This window comes from Prosopis cineraria, unplaced genomic scaffold (genome assembly GCF_029017545.1).
Source record: "Prosopis cineraria cultivar Desert tree isolate PC_DT_omini unplaced genomic scaffold, ASM2901754v1 PC13, whole genome shotgun sequence".
NCBI lineage: Eukaryota > Viridiplantae > Streptophyta > Magnoliopsida > Fabales > Fabaceae > Prosopis > Prosopis cineraria.
This window is the reverse complement of record NW_026555344.1, coordinates 399961-421444: the sequence shown is the minus strand read 5'-3', so window position 1 is coordinate 421444 and position 21484 is coordinate 399961. Positions and strand designations below refer to the sequence as shown.

At 31.9% G+C, this 21484-nt stretch overlaps 1 protein-coding gene across 6 annotated transcripts; it reads right to left on the bottom strand.

Annotated features, from left to right (window-relative positions):
• Positions 1-946: 946 nt before the first annotated feature.
• Positions 947-13351, bottom strand: LOC129291623 (MADS-box protein SOC1). 6 transcript variants are annotated; one of them, XM_054929091.1, is made up of 9 exons: positions 13075-13351; positions 12746-12824; positions 12430-12629; positions 6034-6115; positions 4311-4372; positions 4090-4189; positions 3955-3996; positions 3444-3485; positions 947-1437 (listed from the first exon to the last, which is right to left on the bottom strand). In XM_054929091.1, the coding sequence occupies exons 3-9, from the start codon at positions 12609-12611 to the stop codon at positions 1270-1272; spliced, it is 678 nt and encodes a 225-aa protein (XP_054785066.1). In that variant the 5' UTR covers positions 12612-12629; positions 12746-12824; positions 13075-13351; the 3' UTR covers positions 947-1269. The 6 variants fall into 6 exon arrangements, with proteins under 6 accessions (XP_054785066.1, XP_054785064.1, XP_054785062.1 ...); XM_054929089.1 differs by having other exon boundaries at positions 12430-12639; positions 13075-13350; XM_054929087.1 differs by having other exon boundaries at positions 12430-12639; positions 13179-13350.
• Positions 13352-21484: the final 8133 nt, after the last annotated feature.

The window sequence follows — 21484 nt, the reverse complement described above, 5'->3', positions numbered from 1 at the left end:
AACCAAATGAGAGAAGAAACAAAACGATTAAGCCTTATCCACCTAGGAGGTTTGATAACATCATGACGAAGCTTCACTTTAATTTTCTCCATCGCACCATAGAACTCTTGAAATCTTGCTATGTGATGGCTAGGAAGGAAAGAGGCGAGAATCTCTTGAAAGATCCCCCAGCAATTGTGAAAGTATATGGGAAGGTGTCCATTACACCTAAAATAGAGCCTTTTTTGTGGAACTCGTTGATGGTGCTACAGCTGTCAGAGATAAGTTAGACAAAAGGAATTGTGCAAGAGATCTACTGTGTCCAATTGAATCAGAGGTGGACACGGCAGAACTGATGTTTTGTGGATAAACAACAGAACGCATTTAGGTTTTCTAACGGTGAAAAAGTAAATGTTGACTGTGGTGAGGCTTGTGAAGGTGAAGGTGAGTGAATTTTGGAGGACAAAGGAAAATGCGAGCAAGAAGTTCAGAAGGGTGTTTACAGAAGAAGTTCCAAGGCTCGGTAAGTGGGAGGCTCCTGCAGAGGAGACTGTCAAATTGAATATTGATCTGATCGTGATTCTGTCAAATTACCCAAATGATGTTTTTTCAGACTTCACGATCCTTTTTGGATCTTAAACGAGATTACTTGGGCCTGAAGCTCTTATCCGAACGAGCACTTGGTGTAAATACAGATATACTGATACGGCATGCACTTGATATAAAGAATAACCCAGACAAAAATTAATAATTCCAGTCTTGCCTATACTATCACACTAAGCAACACTTGGAGACCCTAAAATATTGTCAAAACTTGTAGGCTCAGTAGTTTATGTAAGGCATTCACTGCATGCCCTTTTGTACGTACAGTAAGCCTCGAAACACCCCCCCTCCCAAAAAAAAAAAACAGCAAAACTATATAATCCCGCTTAAACTATCAGACTGAGCAAATAGACCACACCCAAAAAAATCCAAAAAATGTTATTTACCAATCCATAACTCGATATACAGCCGGTGCAAGTTCTTGGATTCTAAAACATCAAGGGAAAGTAGTACAAATATACAATATGCGAGTTACTGAAGATCACAAAGCGTGAGCAATGCTACGAAACAAAATGGCAATGTCCCTTGCATAGTCACCATCACTATTATTATTTATCCTACTGAGAGAGAGAGAGAGAGCCTTTAGGGTAGACATTTCTGATGTACAATGCTGAAAAACAGGTGGGGCTTACCCTTATTTTTTTTTTTTCCTTCAAAATATTTGCAGAGGTAGAGTTATAAAAATGTTCAACTAGACCTTGGAGGTAGCGGAGGCAGAATGCTTCGTCTTGCTCTAGTTTCTGGTAATCCAATGAATAACTCAGTCTCCACCTCTGAACTTGGACTGCTTTCTGTATTGGGTTGGCTTTCTCTCTGCTGCTCACCGTTTGCTGCTTGCTGTGGCTGTATACCGCACTGCAAAGGAATATCAATGCAGTTTCAATTTCGATATTTAGATTACTAGGTACAGGCAGGAAACGAGAATGTGATTATAAATAACTCACATGCTTCTGCTACAAAAAGCATAAAAAAGAGATAATTATTGTTAAGCGGGGAAATTAAAAACACAGAAGAAAGTGTATATTACATCAATTGAATTGAATTAAGCAAAATCTCAAGTTCAATGAAAAAAAAGAAAAAAAACATTGAGAAATTTTCCCCCAAATAAGGTCCAACTCGACTCAAAATCCAGATGCTAGAGATTTATCACCAAAGAGCAATTCATTCTTGTGAGAATATCGGGCGAGACAAAGGATTTTTCTATAAACATTGGTCTACATCATGGATCATCCCTAAGTCCTTAATTACTTGATCAGCACCTTCAAGAGAGAATCTCAAGTGTATGTTATTTGCAAATGATATAGTCCTAATTACAAAGTCAAGAAAACAAGGTTAACTCAACTTGAGTTTTGGAGATGGACTTTGGAATTAATAGGTTTCTACTTGAGTAGAAGTAAGATGGGATATATGCAAGGTAAGTTTAACAAAAGCAAGTTGGAAATGGTTTGAATGTAGAAAGTTGGAGATCAAACCATAATGCAAGTGGCAAAGTTCAGGTTATCTAAGATCAATAATGCAAAATGGTAGTGAAATCAATAGGAATATTATTCATAGGATACAAGATTGGTGGTTGAAATGGAGAAAAGCATTAAAAGTTATTTGTAATCACAAAGTACTTACCAAGCATAAAGAGAAGTTTTATTGAACTACTATAAAACTAATGATATTATACAGTAGTAAATCTTGGGTGTTAAAGGAACTTCAAGAGCAAACAATTACAATAGCAAAAATAAAGATGTTGAGATGAATTTATAATCTTTCAAGAAAAAGATAAGGTTTACAATAATTGTATATGAGGAAAAGTGAGCTCGGAATCCATTGACGAGACAATGGTAAAAAATCATTTAAAATGATTCAGACATGTGCAAAGATATTAATGGAGGTGCTTGTGAAGAGGATTGAACATGTAGCCTTTAGCCCTATAAGGACAGGTATAGCTAAGAATGACACTCAAGGAAGTTAACAAACAAGATTTATCTGTCAATAAATTAATATAAAAAAGTTCATTGTCAATATAGTATAATGGGATCATGCTAAGAATATAACTGATTTCACTTAGTGAGATACTTAGTGAGATATATGAGACTTTTGGTAGTAATGGCTTGTGTGCTAGAGGATCCGATTTCCCTCCCAATAACATATAGGCCTTTTAAGACATGCTTGAAAAGATTGGGTGGGAACAAAATCTAGAACCATTTTTTAGATGGTAAATAAGTAATAGAGTGGGGTAAAGGGGAATTCTGCTCTCACAGAACTCGTTTGGAACATATATTAATTGAGTCTTGGGAGGCAAAGCAAATAAATAAAATCAACCAAAGTGGATCTTAGGGTCCATTGTACCAGCTTTGAGCAGCTTTATTGGTTTCTTAAACCGGTTCCTAAGTATTTATTCATCATGTGTCTTGAATAATGAAGGGATGATGATATAATGTTAATTTCAATTGATTTATAAGGAAACTTCTCAGATCCTGAGAAATTAGAACACCCATCTGCCAAATCAAAAAGTGTTGTACCCTTTCTAATATCCAATATTCTTCATATTAATCTTATTCCATAAAGGTAATATTAGAAATTAACACTCACTCCACTCCAATGGTTACCTTGTAACTTCTAAACAATGAGGAACAGGTTATAAACTTCTCACCACTTTTTTCCCTGATCTTTCAAACGATAAAGTGAGAACTCTCCCACTGTCTGCACTTAATTCACTCTCCTCATAATTTCCAGACAAACCCAAAAATTTCCAGGCGATCAAGATCAACTTCTTAAGTTTGCTATCGGAAACTTCTAATCATAAATTTCTCCTCTTTTTTTGAATACTATTCAAAAAAAAGAAATATTCTGATGTTATGTGACTTCACCTGCTCAGAAAGCCTTGCATTTTCAGCTTCGAGGACTTTTCCCTGAAAGAAATTCAGAACATGGTTTCAATGACCAGAACTCGTGAAAAAAGAACAAGAACCTATCTTTTCTCGGTAAGTGTCATGAATTCTGGTTGATATGGACGAAATCAAGTACAAAATGTGAAGATTTCAAATTCCATAGTTTTTTTTCTTCTGCAATTTTGTAGAGGAAAAAAGCTTGAATGCAGTAATTAATTTTAGGTTTTCTTTATCAATCTCTTGAATAAGAATATGCTAACATATATTTTCTTCCAACCCAACGACATAAAATAAAATTATATAAAGATCTTGTTTACGTATCATAATTTTGTAACAAAACGTACATTTGACAGCGAACAATTCAGAACATCATCTAAACGTTGTCCTCTCATATCACGTATGAGCAAAATCAAGAGAAGAAAACGGTATTAACTTTCTTAACCTCCTGGTCTATATATCATATACATGTATGTGTATATGGAAAGCTTACCTTTGCTTTTAGCTGCTCGATTTGTTCGTTGTAAACCTGATTCTGAGAAGTCCCAAGTTGAGAATGAATTCATACTTTATACTTATTATTAACTTGGAAATTAAAGAACAATAATATATAGTTTAGTATTGGAACCTTTCTTGCTCGAATGGTGCTCACACTCTTCTCCAACTGTTGTTCTATCTGGTTTAACTCTTGTATGGAGCATGACCCTAAACCTTCCCCCAAGAGTTTCCTGAGAGATATTTGAAATTACAAATGCAGTAAAATGTTTTTTTATAGTTAGTGATATTCTATATTTGAATTTTTAAAGAAATATGTCAAGATACACAGAAATCTAAAATTAGGTCTTTAACCGTTTTGAAAGTTCAAGAAACTCGATTTTCTTCAGCATGCTTGCTGCTTCTTGCTTCAAATGCTGTCACACACAACAGATTTTTCAGGCATCAGTCCTTAGATGCATGAAAATGATCTACAAGTGGCTGAAAGAGAAAACTGATGGAATCCAAACAAATTAATCCTGCGTTTCGCTTGATCAGGCACTTTTAGGAGAGATTAATTTGAGTTTTTTTTTTTTAAATACTCCACATAATTATGTCCGGACAGCTAATTATTTTACAATTTTAAATAATTTAGTCATCAAGTTTGTTTCATCGACAAACAACCATTTCTGATATTTTATTTTCTCAATAATGTTTTTTATTTAATTATATTTTACTAGTTAGACTCAAATAGAATTATATCAGAATTGGCTCGAACCTAAGACCCGATGTAGATGCGCATGTGGTGCATATCTTATTATTTTTTATTCAACTTAGATTTAAATTTTCTAATTACAAAAAATGTAAAATAATTACAGTCCTCTATCTATTCATTTTAAGAGAAGGATAAAATAAAAATATAAGAAATATAATGATGTGATCTCATCATACAAATCAGACTTTACCAGTCTATGTATAAAGTGTGCAGTAAGCACGCATTGCTCAAGATTCCAAATTCCGGCCCATGACGATCATAAATATAAGGGAAAAAAACAATAATAATGTGTTTGGATTAATGGGAATTTGAATTTGAATTTAGATTTAAACCAAATCTCTCATTTGGATACACAAAAATTTATAAAATTGAATTTTATTCAAATCCTAATCCATTTCAAATTACAATTCCTTTATAATTTCAAATTCCCTTTACACCTTAGTCATTCAAAATTCTAATCACACCAAATATTTCATTCTCTTCTCATTTTTATTATTGATACTTCTATAACGTTCGTATATTTTCTCATTTCTTGTCAATTAAAAATAAAAATAAACTCACCATTTCTAATTTTTTATGCTCATTTTGAATCTCAACTCATCCCTCATCTTCATTTGAATTTTTTTAAACTAATTAAACAAAGGATTTTAAATAAATGGATTTCAAATGTGAGATTTGAAATACAAGTTTTCAAATCTACAATCCAAATCCATCAATCTAAACACTACATAAGCGTAAATGAAAGAGTCTCAAAATACACAAATCAATTTTCTTTCATTTCAACTTGCATAAATTTCACAAAGTCAGTATACAAACATGACCAACCATTTATTGACTTGTTGATACATTGCTAGAGAGAAATGAAGATGGAATTCAGTGGGAGTGTCCAAAGCATGAAAGCAAAGAGTTTCGGCTACAACGAAATGTAGCATCATCAGAGAAATTGGAGCAAAAGCTTTTCACAACACCTAATGTTCTAGTTTGTTATTATGATATTCACATGCAACTCCAATCTACCAATACAGAAAAATTTCTCACTGTAAGTGCATCAAAAACTGATGCATGTTAGTTGCTCATGTATAATGCACAAATATATCGTAGAGAAGATATAATATTTTAATAGGTCAAAATCTGGCTTTTGAGAATTTCCAGTCATGTACCGTCATTATTCATATGGTTTATTTCCAGTGATACAAGGAGGTATAATTATATAGATATTTGATTTTGAATATACATATAAATATCTTTGAAATAATAGAGAAGATATAAATTCACGTTTAGAACATTCTTGAATTAACTTGTAATAGCATGATGAATGATTACCTGCATATTTTGTTCACTAGATCTGTTGGCTGTTTGACTATCCCTGGTATGCTTTCGGTAGCGTTCAATCGTCTCGTGCAAACTGTTGCATTAAATCAAATATCACAACGATTAGCTACTCAAAAGCCTATAAAAGGGATGGCCTAAACACAGTTATATACAATAAAATGCCACAAAAAAAGAAAGAAAGAAAGACAGAAAGAAACAAGAAGAAAAAAGGCATGCACATGCCATATCTGCCCACAAACATGTGAGACAAACAATATAAATCAAGCGTATAAAGCTTGAAATGGGAAGAATTGCTGGAGATATGATACAAGTGACAAAGCCCATTGACTAGCGTTTTCCAAATGTTCTCTTTTAGGAATGATGTCTGTATGGTTCAGAAATACCACTTGTCGAAGTTCTATTTTTCTCAGCATTTTTGGGGGGTTTAACTTCTTGACAGTTGACAACACCATTTCCACACCCAATTGTCATGTATTCCCTAACAGTCTTCTTTCCTTTGACCCTTCACTTTGTTTATATAACTAATCCAAATTCAAGAATCATCAGGCTCAAATAGAAGAAACTCTTCAATTTAGTTTTTTCATTCCATTCATAAGATTCAAACTTTCGATATCGAGTTCATTCCACCCAACTCAACCACACAATTAGATCCTCTTATCCTTTCCAAACATGCAGCTAAGTCGTCCGGTACCATTTTTCAGGCTGGGAGGGTGTGGATGAATGTTATGACCCCTGTGAGGCTACATGTTAGAAGTATGATATTCTAATGCTGGGTTATGTAAACCTTAATTTTCCATCTGTATGAGCTTGATTTTCGGTAGGATTCTGTCAAAAATTCCATCATAGTATAAGCCATCAAGTACACCATTTTTCTGGTAGGACAATGCTCTCAATCCGACAGTATCTTTCAGTCTGGTTTTGGTTATATGTTCAGAATGAGGATTCGTTGCTACTAAATTATTCGATTCATTACAGGTTTGAGCTTTTATAACCATATTAAATTGTTATTCATCTTTATCAGTCCTGACTTTTAACAACAGCCAAGTGATCATCAACCAGTTACTTCATTTTCAACAGCTCTATTCCTATTCTGCTTTTAATTGCAATGCATAAAGGTCACCAAAAATATCCGAACAAGGAGAATTCTGATTACCTGTAAGAAGTGAAACCCAGTATGTATTGAAACCCAGTAATGTATATTATTTAAAATTTTCATTTTATTTAAATATTTTTTCTCTATCCTCGTGTACTGTAACAGAATAGATTCATTAGCATATAATGAACCTGCATTAGCATCTGATTTCAACAAATAAAAAAATGTAAAATATTTCTTTCATGATTAATTGTGATATATGTTAATTGAATTTTATGGGAAAGTACTGATCGTTTTCTATCATGCAATGGAAATTCAACTGTTACCCTTAATAGAAGACAAAAATTGAAAGGAATAAGATGTTAAATGTCATGTAAAAGAGAACAATAAAGTAACTTAGAAGTAATTTTGATCCATGGAACATTTCCCGAGATTAGCAATTCTACAACGGAATGGAAGTTGTGGCTATTAATGTTTTTGTCTTTATAGCTAAGGAATATAAATATTACATGATAATTTTCTTCTCTGATAATAATTTATTATTATTCAGAAATGAAATAGAAATAGAGATAGAAATCTAAATTTAGAAACGATGTCATGCATAAAAAGATTATCATGCACTTGTATTCAATATCAAATGAATATTGTCAAATTGAAATTTTGACGTATAAATGGAAATTTTAAAATCATTCTCTTTAATCTAATACATCAAATTATTTTTAAAAGCTACTCAAAGTAATTTCTTCAAATAATCAAAAAGCAAAGCCAAACAATTCATTCTTTTTGTTTTCATTGAAATTATTGATTTCATCCAAATTATTTATCACCTATGCAACGCATGGGATTTGAGTCTGATTTATTTGAATTCTCATCAATTACATTACAGCTGAGCTTTGAAAGCTGTATTTTCTTGGAAATAAAATTTGACAATTTTCAAATCATTTTTAATAGGGAGAATGACAAATAAATCCCCTCGAAATAGGAAAATAACAATTTGATTCCACAAAATATGATAATGCCTTTTAAATCCCAAGAGATCTAATTGACATCAAAGTTTTGATGAAATGACAAAAATATTCCTTAATTTTAAAGAATACAGCAAAGTTTTTTTCATTCACAACTTTAATTCTAAAATTTACAACTCTATTTCAGCAAATGAGTAAAGTAGTTCAAGCGTTCATAACTATCTCTCACAATTTTTCTTTAATCAACAAAGTGCATTTTTTTCATTTAAAACTTTGGTTCTGAAATTCATAACTCTAGTTTAATAAATTACTAAAGTGGTTCAAGCATTCACAACTTTTTCTCAAGAGTTTTTTTCATTCAGCAAAATGCAACAAAGTTCATTCACAACTTTTTCATTCAATAAATGATTAAAGTGATTCAAGTACTCACAACTTTCTCTCATAATTTTTCTTCACTTTTTAAATTAAGGGGTATTTTTGTCATTTCATCAAAAACTTTGATGACAATTAGATCCCCTAGACTTAGAAGGCATTACCACATTTTGTGGGACCAAATTATCATTTTTCTATTTCAGAGAGACTTCTTTATCATTTCCCCATTTTAATATTTGTATATACACATGTTGAATTGCTTGTATCTAGTGACACAACTATAATAAATTTAATTTCATGTTAGCAGGTGTTAAAATTTCTGCTTATGACATAATATCTACTGCATTAATTAATAGTAGATCAAAAGTGAGAGAAAGTAAACCATGTGTGAGAAATTCGAGAGTTTAGGGAAAGAATGACCTAGTCTACAATCACTTCAATGTTGTGGAATGCCATGAATTAACTCATGCAATAATGTCATTATTTCCCCGTCAGTGTTCTCTATGTATTTGTACCTTTATACATCTCAACGTATATAAATACGGGGTGATGAATAAAAATTAAAAATGTTAAAGATTTTTTATTTGTTATCCACAGTATTATGTACAACTTCAAAGCTTTTATGGTCATTTACAGTTTTACACATAACACACAAACTCTGACAAGTCACACTACGCATGAAACGTAAACAAGAAATCATTTCTTAGACTCCATACAATGCACAAGAGACCGGCAATAAAATTACACCCACCGTTCAATATTAAAGAGTATTTTTAATCAAATCACGCTCTTAATTAGTTAATTATCTTTAAAATTACACACTCTTTTCATATTTATCCCTATTTAATAGGATATCTCAAATAAAAAATCTTATTAATTACACCCCTAATTAAGGGTATTTTTGGGAAAAGAACCTCATTAATTGTACTTTAAAAAACTCAAAATACTTTATATTTTTTAATATCTTACCTAGAGAAAAAATACCTTCTACTACCCCCATCTCAAATTATGAGATACTTTTAAAAAAAATTCGGCATCCGAAAATATAAAATATTTTAATAAAAAAAAATTTCATTAATGATGTTTTTTCCAACATTACCATTCCAATTATATTCTCTCTCTTCAATATTTTTTTCATAAATCAAGTATTAAATGAAAGGTATTTTTCAAAGTTTTATATTTTTATTTTTAAAAGATAAAATTGTAAAGTGTATTTAACAAGCTCTATTAGTATGTATAATTTTATTTAAAAAATATCTTATAATTTAAAACAAAGGAAGAATTTTTTTTAACAGACGGAGTAAATGGTAGTAATGCATATATAGAATAAGTAGAAATATAAATATAAATTATAATTGGCGTCAACTTTAATGCATTCCAAGGCCACTAGTGACTTATTATTTAAAACCTAAACAAGCAACATCTACATTCCAACAAACATGCCATTCTTTTGGAGTAGGACTAAACTGATATGCATTCCAACAAACGCTAGTCATACAATTAAAACTATAAACTTGTGGGAACGTGTATGACAACAAATATGTCATTCTTTTGGGGTAGGACTAAACTAATAAGCATTTCAACAATATCAATATCATCAATGTAACGTGATCTTAGTTTTTTATTCGTACATCTATAATCATAGTCATCAATATCAATATCCTCAATGTATATTATAAAAGTTGGATGCTTTGCACTGCTACTGCCTTCTGTAATTGTGGATTCTGTTTTTTTTTTTTAAAAAAAAGACCTTCAATAAGTACGTGGTTCTAGTATGAGTTCATATTTTGTTTCAATGACTCGGGTAAAATTCAGAAATAAACCCTGATACTAAATAAACAAGTTCGATTGGTTTGTCAGTTAGAGAACTCTACATTAAATTCATCCCTCATAGGCGCCCCCTACCCCGGGGGGGAGTTTCAAATTGAGCATACACAAACTCCAGTTATGATTACCAGAAGGGCCACGGACCAAGTCAACAACTAGATTCAGTATCAACAGCATGACAAATGACTTAGAAATTCATGAGCGTTTTAGTGTGTGTGCGCGTGTGTGTGTGTTTTTAGGCCAGTGGTTTCTTAGTGCATTTGCTATGAGAATTTTTAATAGACAAATGCTTTTTCTGACCTCATTATCATATTATTGACGACCACATATATATCTTACTTATATTATGAACTATACAATGGATATATATAATGACAGCATGAGATTCATTAACATTTCATCATATTAATAGTTGTTTAATTAATATGTTATGCATGAATCGCACGAATTAAATATTATAAATACATTGTTAAGCATTGAAATTGAGAATCTACGAACTCAAAAGGCCATGAACTCAGATAATTTCTTCTTTCAACTGTTACTCTATTTTTTTAACAGAGCTTCAAATTACCTTTAATTAAAACTATTTACCTTTAATTCATAGACTTTTATTTTAATTAAAATTACATATATGGAAGTTGTAATTAGATTACAATCAAAAGGTAATACTGAGTTTACTCTGAACTCATTAATAAGAGTAACTATGAACTAGATGAAATAAAACTAGTCAAATTCTTTGTCAGAATTGGGAAGATTAAAGCGAGTAAACATTGAATTGTCAAGCTGTTATCATATGACCTAGAAAGACAAACATGGACCATTACATTAGGAGCTTTTATTCAGAAGTGGTACTGTACAGTAATTACAAGAACTTGCAATATCATGTGGTAATAAAAATGGTCATATGCACCCCCAGCAAGGAATAGAATGAAAAAGACAAGAACATTAGAGGTAGGTACCTTCCAAAGAAACATTCAAAGAAATCAAAGTTAGAAGTGGGTTAACTACAATACACCCCAGAATTCAAATTTTAAATAGTATAGAGACCTCAACTTGACAGAAAACAAATCAGTACAAGTTTTCCGGTTCATAACAAAGAAACACGCAAACAGTTTTGGCAAAAGGTTTATGTGTCCTTTAGTTTGATTAAAAATTAAGAACTGCAGTAGTGACATTGCACACCATTTCATGGAACATTACTTTTGTTGTCTTTGGGCACAAATATTTGTCGGACAAAGCTTACTCACATCATTGGTCGTATAAAATGTATATTAAAAAAAATAGAGTTTGGAAGACTATTTTCCCAGGCCCAAAAAAAAATTTAATTTATAAGACGATCAAGGCATATGATCCGGCGTCGGAAGCTGTTGCATAGAATCCTATCTATTTAATTATGTCGGCGAGTGGTACATTCATAAAAAGAATCGATGGTACGATTTCTATCTTCAAATTTATCTTTTCCTGTGTTATATTAAAGAGGTACAGGATCCTAGTTAGGAATGACCATATTTATAATAAAGATATCCTCACCTATTTATGGTTCACCTCTTGGGGAAAATCACAATCTCAAGTACACAAAAAATTAGAATTCTTTCAGTGTCACCTGTCTGATGAACATTCTAGTTTCTTTGGCCCTAGAACATAATTTGACAAAGATGTATTTAGACATGCAATGTATGGGGGAAAAGGAATTCTAAAATTACTTTTGATTGTTTGTTTATGGTTACCCATCAATATTTTAAATATTTAAATATAAGCCCACAAGTTATGCAAGGTCTGGGCTAAGTAGCTAAACACTCATTCAATTCAGGAAGTATTGAATGTCACGTAAAATTCATAATTTCCCTAGTAGTGAATCGCTTCTTAGTTTATCATGGCCAAGTGACATGAATGGAATAACTATTTTCTCGGAGTAATAGCACAGTTTCCAGATCTGTTTTATGGGCAAGAAGAAAATCTGAGCCACTCATGAACTCTTAACGGCGAAAAGGCACAAAGAGAAGATGCAGATGCAACTACCAAACAAGTTGAGATATCATAATAAACATGGTGTGTGTGTGTGTGTGTGTGTGTGTGTAGAAAACTAAAACGGAGACTTAATGGTGAATCCATGGAAAGTCACGGTCGTACCTGGAGCTAGCAAATTCACAAAGCTTGCCTCTGGGAGAGAAGATGATGAGAGCAACCTCAGCATCACAAAGCACTGAGAGTTCAAAGGCCTTCTTGAGGAGCCCATTACGGCGCTTTGAGAAGGTCACCTGCCTGCTTGTGGCGTTCTCTATACGCCTCATCTGAGTCTTCCCTCGTACCATCTCTACCCCCCCTTCTCTCTATTGAATCCTTAGCCAGAGAAAATATTCACAAATGAATCCAACGGAAATGTTTAGAAATATACAGGAACTTGTTAGCTTACAATGGTCAGAAAAAACAATAAAATACTCCTCACCCAGAAATCTCTAGAGAGGAAGTAGTGAATTTCAGCAGATCCGAGCCCTTCTCAGCCTAGAACTCGAAACTCCAGGAAGCTAAAAGTAGAAAGGAAAATGCATCAGATTAGTACTTTTCATCGATATCAATGGAAAACCCAATATGAACTTGAGGGGTGGAAATGACAGGAAAAAAAAAAAAAATCGGAAGTCAAGCCAAGGAGAGACCCAAATTTTTCAAAACCAGCTAGCAAAAGCAAGTAATCCATAAAATCTGCCAGTCCCTTTCAGAGAAGGGATCAAAGGAAGCAAAAATCCAGGTACAGAAACGGGCTTTGACGATAAATACCTAACGAGGAGAAAAAGCAATAGTTCCAATTTCAAGACACAGCTAGTTAAGAAAATTAAAAGCGGGTATGGATGTATGGCCGAGAAAAGGAATCAGAGAATTACATAAAATTAGCAAATAAGAACCCAGAAATGCTCAGGGGAAGGAAGGAGGAGAGAATAAATAGTGGGGTGCACAGAAAAGGAAAGAAGGGACAAGGGATGGAGGCAGGAGGCCCCCCAATGGAGCGCAGAGAACCCAGAAAGGGAATGGCTAGAGAGAGAGAGAGAAGATGACAAAAGCAAAGCAATGGTGGAACTTTATGAGTGCATTGACTAATATTGACTAATTGATTCCTTGTTTTCTCTTTTTTCCCATAAATGTACATAATATTGTCAAAATCAACCGAACTAAACTGTAAAATTTATAATATAATATATGATAAGTGTAATAATAAAAAATTTTATATATATTGCATTACTTAGATTCCAAACATGTAAATCAGTGATATATATGATTTAGAGGAGGAAAGGTAGCCACGGAATCAACTTTCCATATTGATACATTGCAATTCCACCTTGCATCGGAAGGCATCCATGCCCCCACCATAATAAGAAACCAATCATATAAATAGTAATGCGTTTTCAAACCTCTTTCTTTTCTTGTTTTGGTAAATCCCCAGTTTACTCAATTACTGTCAGCCCACAAAAGCTTTTGCTTCAAAACTTCACGAAAATGATACGCCAACCCAAATTGTTTTTAGAAGAAGAAGAGATAACAATCACTGCTCCTTATTTTGGTTCGGTGATTCGGTCAAGGACGTGAAATCCTTGATTTCTCTCAAGACTCCTCTCTCGTCTTAAACTTTTTCAACAGCCAGATTAGATATTAGCTATCTCTCAAAAGACAAAAAAAAAAAACCCCAACAACTACTTGAATATTTAGAAAAAGAGAAACTAGAAAATTGTGAGTTGAATGCAAGAGGGTGAAGAATGAGGCGGGTCATGAGGGAGGAAAAGAAAGGAGGAAGAGAGAGAGGGAGAAGTTAAAAAGACATCAACATCGGTCCGTACAAGGACGTACGCAACGGACCAATCAGAAGTCGAAAACGCAACATCCTGTCATCATTGCTTTTTGGTGTCCTGTGGAGCTCAGCTTTTTTTTTTAAATTTCATTCACATCCGTTTGCCCCACGCACGACATGATCACCTTCTTCCACCTTGCCATCCATTACTGTGTACTCCTCCTTTATAGTAATTACCTTGTATAAACATAATTTAATTCATTTTATAAATAATTAGTTGATAAAATTATTTTATTTTAAATTAAAATTTTCAAATTATTTTTAATCAGTAAGAGAAACAAAAAAATAAAAAATAATATTATATTATTTATTTATTATTTAAAAATTATATTTAAAATTTTACTTATTTTTATTCTTTATATGTTTATTCTATTGATGTAAATAAAATTAATAAAAATAATTTATAAATAGAACGAGGAGTACTGACGTATCACCCATGGTGTTTCTCTCTTTGATTTGGCCACCAATCAGATTGCACGGACACACTCTTGACTCTTCTTATTTATGGAATCCTATCATAAACTACAATCATTGCCCTCCGTTAATCCTTCCACGCGTCACGTGATCATGTCCGCGCAGTGCCCCATGCCCAGCATTCCCCACGTCTATTCTACTTTTCTTCTCAGTTTCACAGTCAATCTTAAATTATTTTTCTCCACTATTAAATGTCCATTTAGAAATATTTATTAATCTTAATAATTATATTTAAAATTAAAAAACTTAACCTAAAAATATTCTTGTCATTAATGCAACAAGTTAAAATTATGCTTGTTTTTATTAAAAGGAATCTAGGCAGCTCGAGATCCTTTTAACTAAACTATATGAAGCAAGGTGAGAAGTAAAAATTAGTTAACAATCTTAACCGTTTTCCCCCCTTCAAAAATGACAATATCTTTCTAAAAGACTAAAACAACCTGCGTTAAATTGAAGAGTGGATCCGCTCGATTTTCTGCATTTTCAGTAATATACCATGAATTTTATATCATCGTCTAAAATGACTTTCATACTTCATCTGATCTCTTATACGATTCACATTTAATAATGATTTTGTTGTTCTAAATATAAGCCACCTTGCATCCGTTTTTTAAGGTGTTTAATTCTATAATTGCCTTTCTTCTATATTTCCAAATTTTATGTCATTTATGTGTGTATTTTTAAATGGATGGCATGAGTTATAGGGTAGATATTAAAACTTCTTCAATTTTAAAATAATCTTAATAAGCTAACTAACCTATCTTAATCCCATTGAGACAATTAAAAGTACCTTCAAAGGATTATCCCTGCTCAAGAATCAAGATTTCTCAAATAACATAACCACAAGATTGTCCATCCATTGTCACAAGAAGAATATAGTTTGCCCGCGCATCTTCTCAAAGAACAGTCCATGATCTACGATTGTCCGTGACATTTATTTTTATGGTTGTTATTTGTCAACATTGAAATGAAATGGAATGATTTCAAAAAATAAAGCAAAAATTAACTCAATTACCTTTTTCTCTTAATAAATATAATAAAACTCATCAATAAATATTTTAAATATAAAAATTATCACACCTTTTAAAAATTTTATGAATTATGATTTCCAACTTTATAAATTAAGTTATCCTAATTCTTTATAAATATACTCACATATCTCTTTTAATTATCTTATTTTTTACTTTTATCTTTTCAGTACATTACGTTTCTTTTTAGTAATCAAACAGAACCTATCAACACTTTATATTATTTAGGATTGAAAGAGGTATTTAGGGACAATTAAAAGGCATTAAAGACTAGGCGGGTAATAAGCTGCCACAAGTAACATGTTTTGTTTTTTTGAGCTAACCGTTTAAAGTTTTATTGCAAAAGACACTATAACGTGATTTGTCTCAAAACAGATGTCTTTGAATATATTTGTATACTCCCCCTCTAGATCATAATGCATTTATACAAAACTTATAAAAGTCATATTCGGTCTAAAATATAGGATATTAGGTAATTTTTAAAATAAAAGGGTAAAAATATTCTAAAACTTTTTCGTAAAAAGTGCTTGGTATCTTAAACTTTTTTCAGAACACTTAGAACTTTGAAAAAAAGTGTAATTTTACCTTGTCATCAATGTTAACCTTTAGTTGACACATTTTAAAAAGATTTGGATTCTGGCTCAATCGTCTTCGTCTTCACTAGCTACCAAAGCCATTAGAGCATCTTCAGCTCGTTAGGACTCTTCCCTCTCCTTTACTTATCGTCACTTGAACCTCCCTATTGCTCCTTTGATTGCCCAACCTACTTCTACTTTACTTGTATTTTCTAATGTTTTTGCTACGTTCCTTATCTTTTGTTATAGGATGCTTGTGCATGTTTTCTGAGTTAATAGGTCATGGATAGTAAAGTAGTAACTATTCACTTGGGTAAACTAAAAAATGATTAAAAAAGTTAAAGGGCAAAAATGCTCCAGAACTTTTTTGTGAAAAGTGCTTGGTGTCTTAAACTTTTCTTGAAACAATATTGCTTCAGAACTTTAAAAAAAGTGCAGTTTCACCTTATCATCAATGTTGACCTTTAGTTGACACATTTTAAAAACATTTTTTTAAAAAAGCAAGACTTGGATTCCAGCTCAATAGTCTCTGTCTTCATTAGCTGCCAAAGCCATTAGAGCATCTTCAGCTCATCAGGACTCTTCCCTCTCCTCTACTTATTGTCACTTGAACCTTCCTATTGCTCTGTAGCTACCCAACCCACTTCTACTTCACTTGTATCTTTTAAGGTTTTTGCTGCCTTCCTTATCTTATGTTATAAGATGCTTGCATATGTTTTCTAGGTTGATAGGTCATGGGTAGTAAAGTGATAACTATTCATTTAGGTAAACTAAAAAATAATTGAAAAAGAGGGGGTTTCTATGTTAGGCATGAAACCAAAGGAAAACGCACCAATCATATGTTAACCAAGCTCTAGTAAGCATGTGATTCCAGATTTGTCAAGTCAAAAGCATACTAAAGTCGGATTAGAGCTCAGACCAGTAGCAAAATGACATAGTCCAAATCTTGGATAAGGATTTCATTCCTTATATTGAATGCTTTAGTTTCCTCAAGCTTTAAATATTGCTACAAATGTTTTGCTAAATCATTACAATTTGTAGTGAATGAAAGAGCAACATCTTTCATCATTATCAAAATTCAAATCTATAATTGAAAGAGGCCTTAAAATCCAATGGCAAGCTTTTTGAAGGAAGTATTGCATAAAGTCGAGTGTCTTGTAAGGTGCAATTTTTTCAAACACATGTTATTAAAAACATTGTGAAGGGATACAACATACATCAACAACTAAACATCGAAACAATGTGAGAATGATGAATTATTGATGAAAAAGAAAATCAATGTCAAAGGGAAAAGCAGCTGTTGCACTAGTTAAGACATAGAGAGGCATAGGAATGAAAGGTGAAGCACCACTATTGACTCCAATAAGTGGTGCTGCTAGCTGTAGCTGTAACACCACCATTATTACCCCCAACACATAACTAAAACCTCCATAGTAATATAAGATTAACCCATATTAACTATCATTTCATAATCAAATGCTTTAACTTTAATTATAAAAGGACTAATTATAGTGGAAAGGAAAAGATCAATTCAAACATATACTATGATTAAAATGTTTAAAGCCAAAAAATTATCACACAAATACTCACTCTGTAGTAGAATAGTTCAAAATTAAGTTATTTAAACTCAATACAAACTTAAATGATCAAGTTAATTAAGTTCAATTTAGAGATAATAGTAACAAATGGGGTCCCAACTTTAAATAATTTAAAAACTTTAAATCTAAGTAAAAAAATAGATTAAATTAAAGTTACGAGACCTATGAAAGCATAAGATACCAATTTGACTTGAAAACATTTACAAAGAAGGTCAAAAATAATATTTCCACACAAAATGAGTCATCCATTGTGGCCAAGGGACAACGCATTGTGACCAACAATTGTTTATGCTATGCACTGCAGTGCATTGCATAAAATATGGCAACATTCTACTGTCACACGATAGATCCAAGGCCAAACTTCCACCTGTCCTAAATCTCTGTTCGACATCTAATTGAAGTAATTTAAGTACCTTATTAAATAAACTCGAACTAGTCATATTTTTACATTCATAGTTAGAGTGTCCAAAACTTAAATTAAATGTTAAAAGCTCAACCTAACATCTAGACCACACTTAAGGGACTTAAGACAACATGTGTAACACATCATAACATTTAATTTAAATATCACATATAATACAATTTTAACCCTCAACTGCTTGATTTTTAAAAACAATAAGGGAAGAATTTCAATATTAAATAATATCAATGTAATCAACTATGATCATCTATAAAATTATAACCATACTTGCACTAATATATTGGCTTGATTATATAACTCAATCACATAACACATACCTTGAAGCCTAAAATACAACCTTTCAACTACTAATGCATGTGGTGCAAGTACATAATAAAAGATGAAATTCTAGTTGACAATATCAAATTAAATTACACATATTTTAAGCTCCAAATATTAGATGCCTATAATAAGAAACAAGATTTTTAAGCCTTTAGTGCTTTCCCTTTGTAGCCCAGAGCTCTAATGTTTATAAAATGTTAAATAGAGGAATGAGTACAATTGATCAGTAATCAAGGTAGTCTATCTAGGCACATGCAATCCAATCAATCATAGTAATGCAAAGTGGAAATTTACAACCTATATATTTACATTTCTAAATCACATAACCATATCCATTCATGTGTTTACTTTTCAACTATGTGTAACATTGTCTAATCACATGCTTAACAATCAAGGTGGAGATAAGCTAAGTTTGAGTTTCTTAACAAATAATAGGATAGTCTCGTTATAAAATAGTGAGGCTAGGGCTAGCCATCAAATACAAAATGATGGCTATACTATATAGATTTATAATTAAACTATTGTTCTAAGGTAAACTCTTACTAATCATGATCATGCAATAAACACATGCTTAACATGCATAGCATGCCATTAATCATTACATCATGCTTAAGGTATTTAACATGCCACATACCTCAGTCACATCATCACATAATCTCATTGCAAATTCATTATATTCAAAAATCAATAAAATTCTTGTTTCCACAACACATTGCCCATTATCACTTAATAGACATATCCATTTTCACAAAATCACATTTATTTCTACAATATTCAAAATTCTCATCATATTGATCTTTGTTGCTCTACTGTAAATCACTTGCGTAAGGATCTACAAGATTAGAATAAACAACAAGACAACATATGAAAACTTTAAAGCCTTAAACACTACAATAAAACTATATATACAGGATGCCTCATAGAGGACGATTGTTAATACAATTGTCCTATATAAGGAGGTGAAAGAATGAGTGCTCTTGAGTAATGTTATAACACATATAGCATGATTATACAAGGAATTGTCTTATATGTGGGTTTTTGGAATTTAAAAAATTCATTTTTTAAATATAAGCACACATAGGATAATTGTATAAGAGAACTATCCTCTATATGTTTAGTATATAGGATGGTTCTCTTTTAAAACCTTCATATATACTCTTTAAAAATTAAAATCCCTTTTCCTTTTTAGTTTGCAAACAAAGTGCAAAGCTTCTTTATCCATTGCATTCTCTCATTTTTGCCATTGATTGGAATGTAATACAAATATATTTATCATCAATTACTCAATTACTTTCATTTTCTACTTCAACAACATATATTTGTCATTTTCTTTATGCAACACCCTTGACAAATGGACAACAACCATGATTGTAGGTGTGATAAAGTATGTTAAAGACATTATCACTCATAGGTAGCTTGCAATCCCCACACAGTATATATCATTTAGTATAAATTTTCATGTTTTAATAAATTTTAATTTTGCTATCAACTAACTTCATTGTCATCTATATTGCAGTACTATCCATGTTGTGTCACACCTTATTTCGAGGATCTGCATATTAATGAAGTCCTTGAAAACTAGAGCGAATTTGCATGTGACAAATAGGAGACAATCAATATGGGGATATTAAGTTAGTTTAGGAATAGTCAAGTTGAATTGTGAAAGAGTGAAGATATTCAACATTGGTAACATTCAACATTCAATCTATGAATAGTTTATGAATTTTTTAGGAATTGTAAGTTAATTATTTTTTAGGACTTATGAATAGTGCACATACATTAATGTAGTTTTGATTATTTTGAATGTAGTTTGATGATTTTATATTGTTCTAGGTATATTTATGTTTTGTATTGTAGGGAGGTTGTTGGGAAAGAAGCCCTATATTTTTTCCAAAAAAAAAACTGGCCATATAAGACAATTGCGGCCATAATTGTCTTATATGGTGTTAAAGATTTCAAATTTGGTTGAATCTAGAAGCTCATATAGGAGAATTTGTTTACAAAATTCTTATATTTTGAATCATATAGGATAGTTCTATAACTGTCATAAATTTATTTTTGCAATAGAGGATGATACGATAAATGACGATTGTCAATGATCCTCTATGGAGTAAAACAACTATCCTTTATAGCCTAATCTATTATAGTGAAAGAAGTTGAAGTGAGCATAATGAGAGGATAACGAAGAAAACAAATGAAGAGCATAGGAAATGAAAATGAACTTGGAAAGCAAAACGGTAGAGAATTGAAAAGGCAAAGGGAGTAGAATTGAAAAGTGAGATGAAAGCGGGAAAGAAAAAGTGGTCCAAGTTAGGAGGAGAAAGTCAACGAAAAAAGAGAAACTGAAATTCATATCTTATAATTGCAAGCATTTAAATGGTGTAATTACAAGTGTAATAAGTTCTGTAAGTATGAAAGATTTTTGGAGGGGAGAGATGGTAATGGAGGACGGAGGGCTCTGCACCAGCACCAACAAATCAAATCCTACCTTGTTTAGATGGTTATTAAACTTAGAAATTTGCACAAATATGACCTCGAAGAAGCTACTTTAGCAACCATATCCTATGACAATGAATGATCCTCCTTTTACACAAAAGTTTTATTGAGGAATTTAAATTTTCAAGTTGTCCAATTATAGATAGAGAGCTTATAGAGGCAATTTATATAGATTTAGAAGGGCAAGTGGATCTATCTCTTGTTTCTAAGATCTCTTTATCCAAAAATTAAAGGAAAGAAAGAGAAAGAAAGAAGACTGATGAAAAGAGTAACAATTGAGACAAAGGGAGAGTACATGTGTAAAATTTCTAGTTAACACATAATTTAATGGTCAAATGTTAGTTTGATTAAGGGTGTGACAAAATTGCATTCTTTTTGAAAGTTTTGGGGAGACATTACTTCAAAAAAAAGAGAGATAATGATTATAATTAAAA

Excerpts from the sequence above, each read along its gene's own strand:
- LOC129291623 (XM_054929091.1), bottom strand. The coding sequence starts at position 12,611 with ATGGTACGAGGGAAGACTCAGATGAGGCGTATAGAGAACGCCACAAGC. Across the intron at positions 6,116-12,429 it reads TGTGAATTTGCTAGCTCCAG|TTTGCACGAGACGATTGAAC; the intron begins GTACGACCGTGA and ends TTAATGCAACAG. Across the intron at positions 4,373-6,033 it reads CTAGTGAACAAAATATGCAG|CATTTGAAGCAAGAAGCAGC; the intron begins GTAATCATTCAT and ends TGTGTGTGACAG.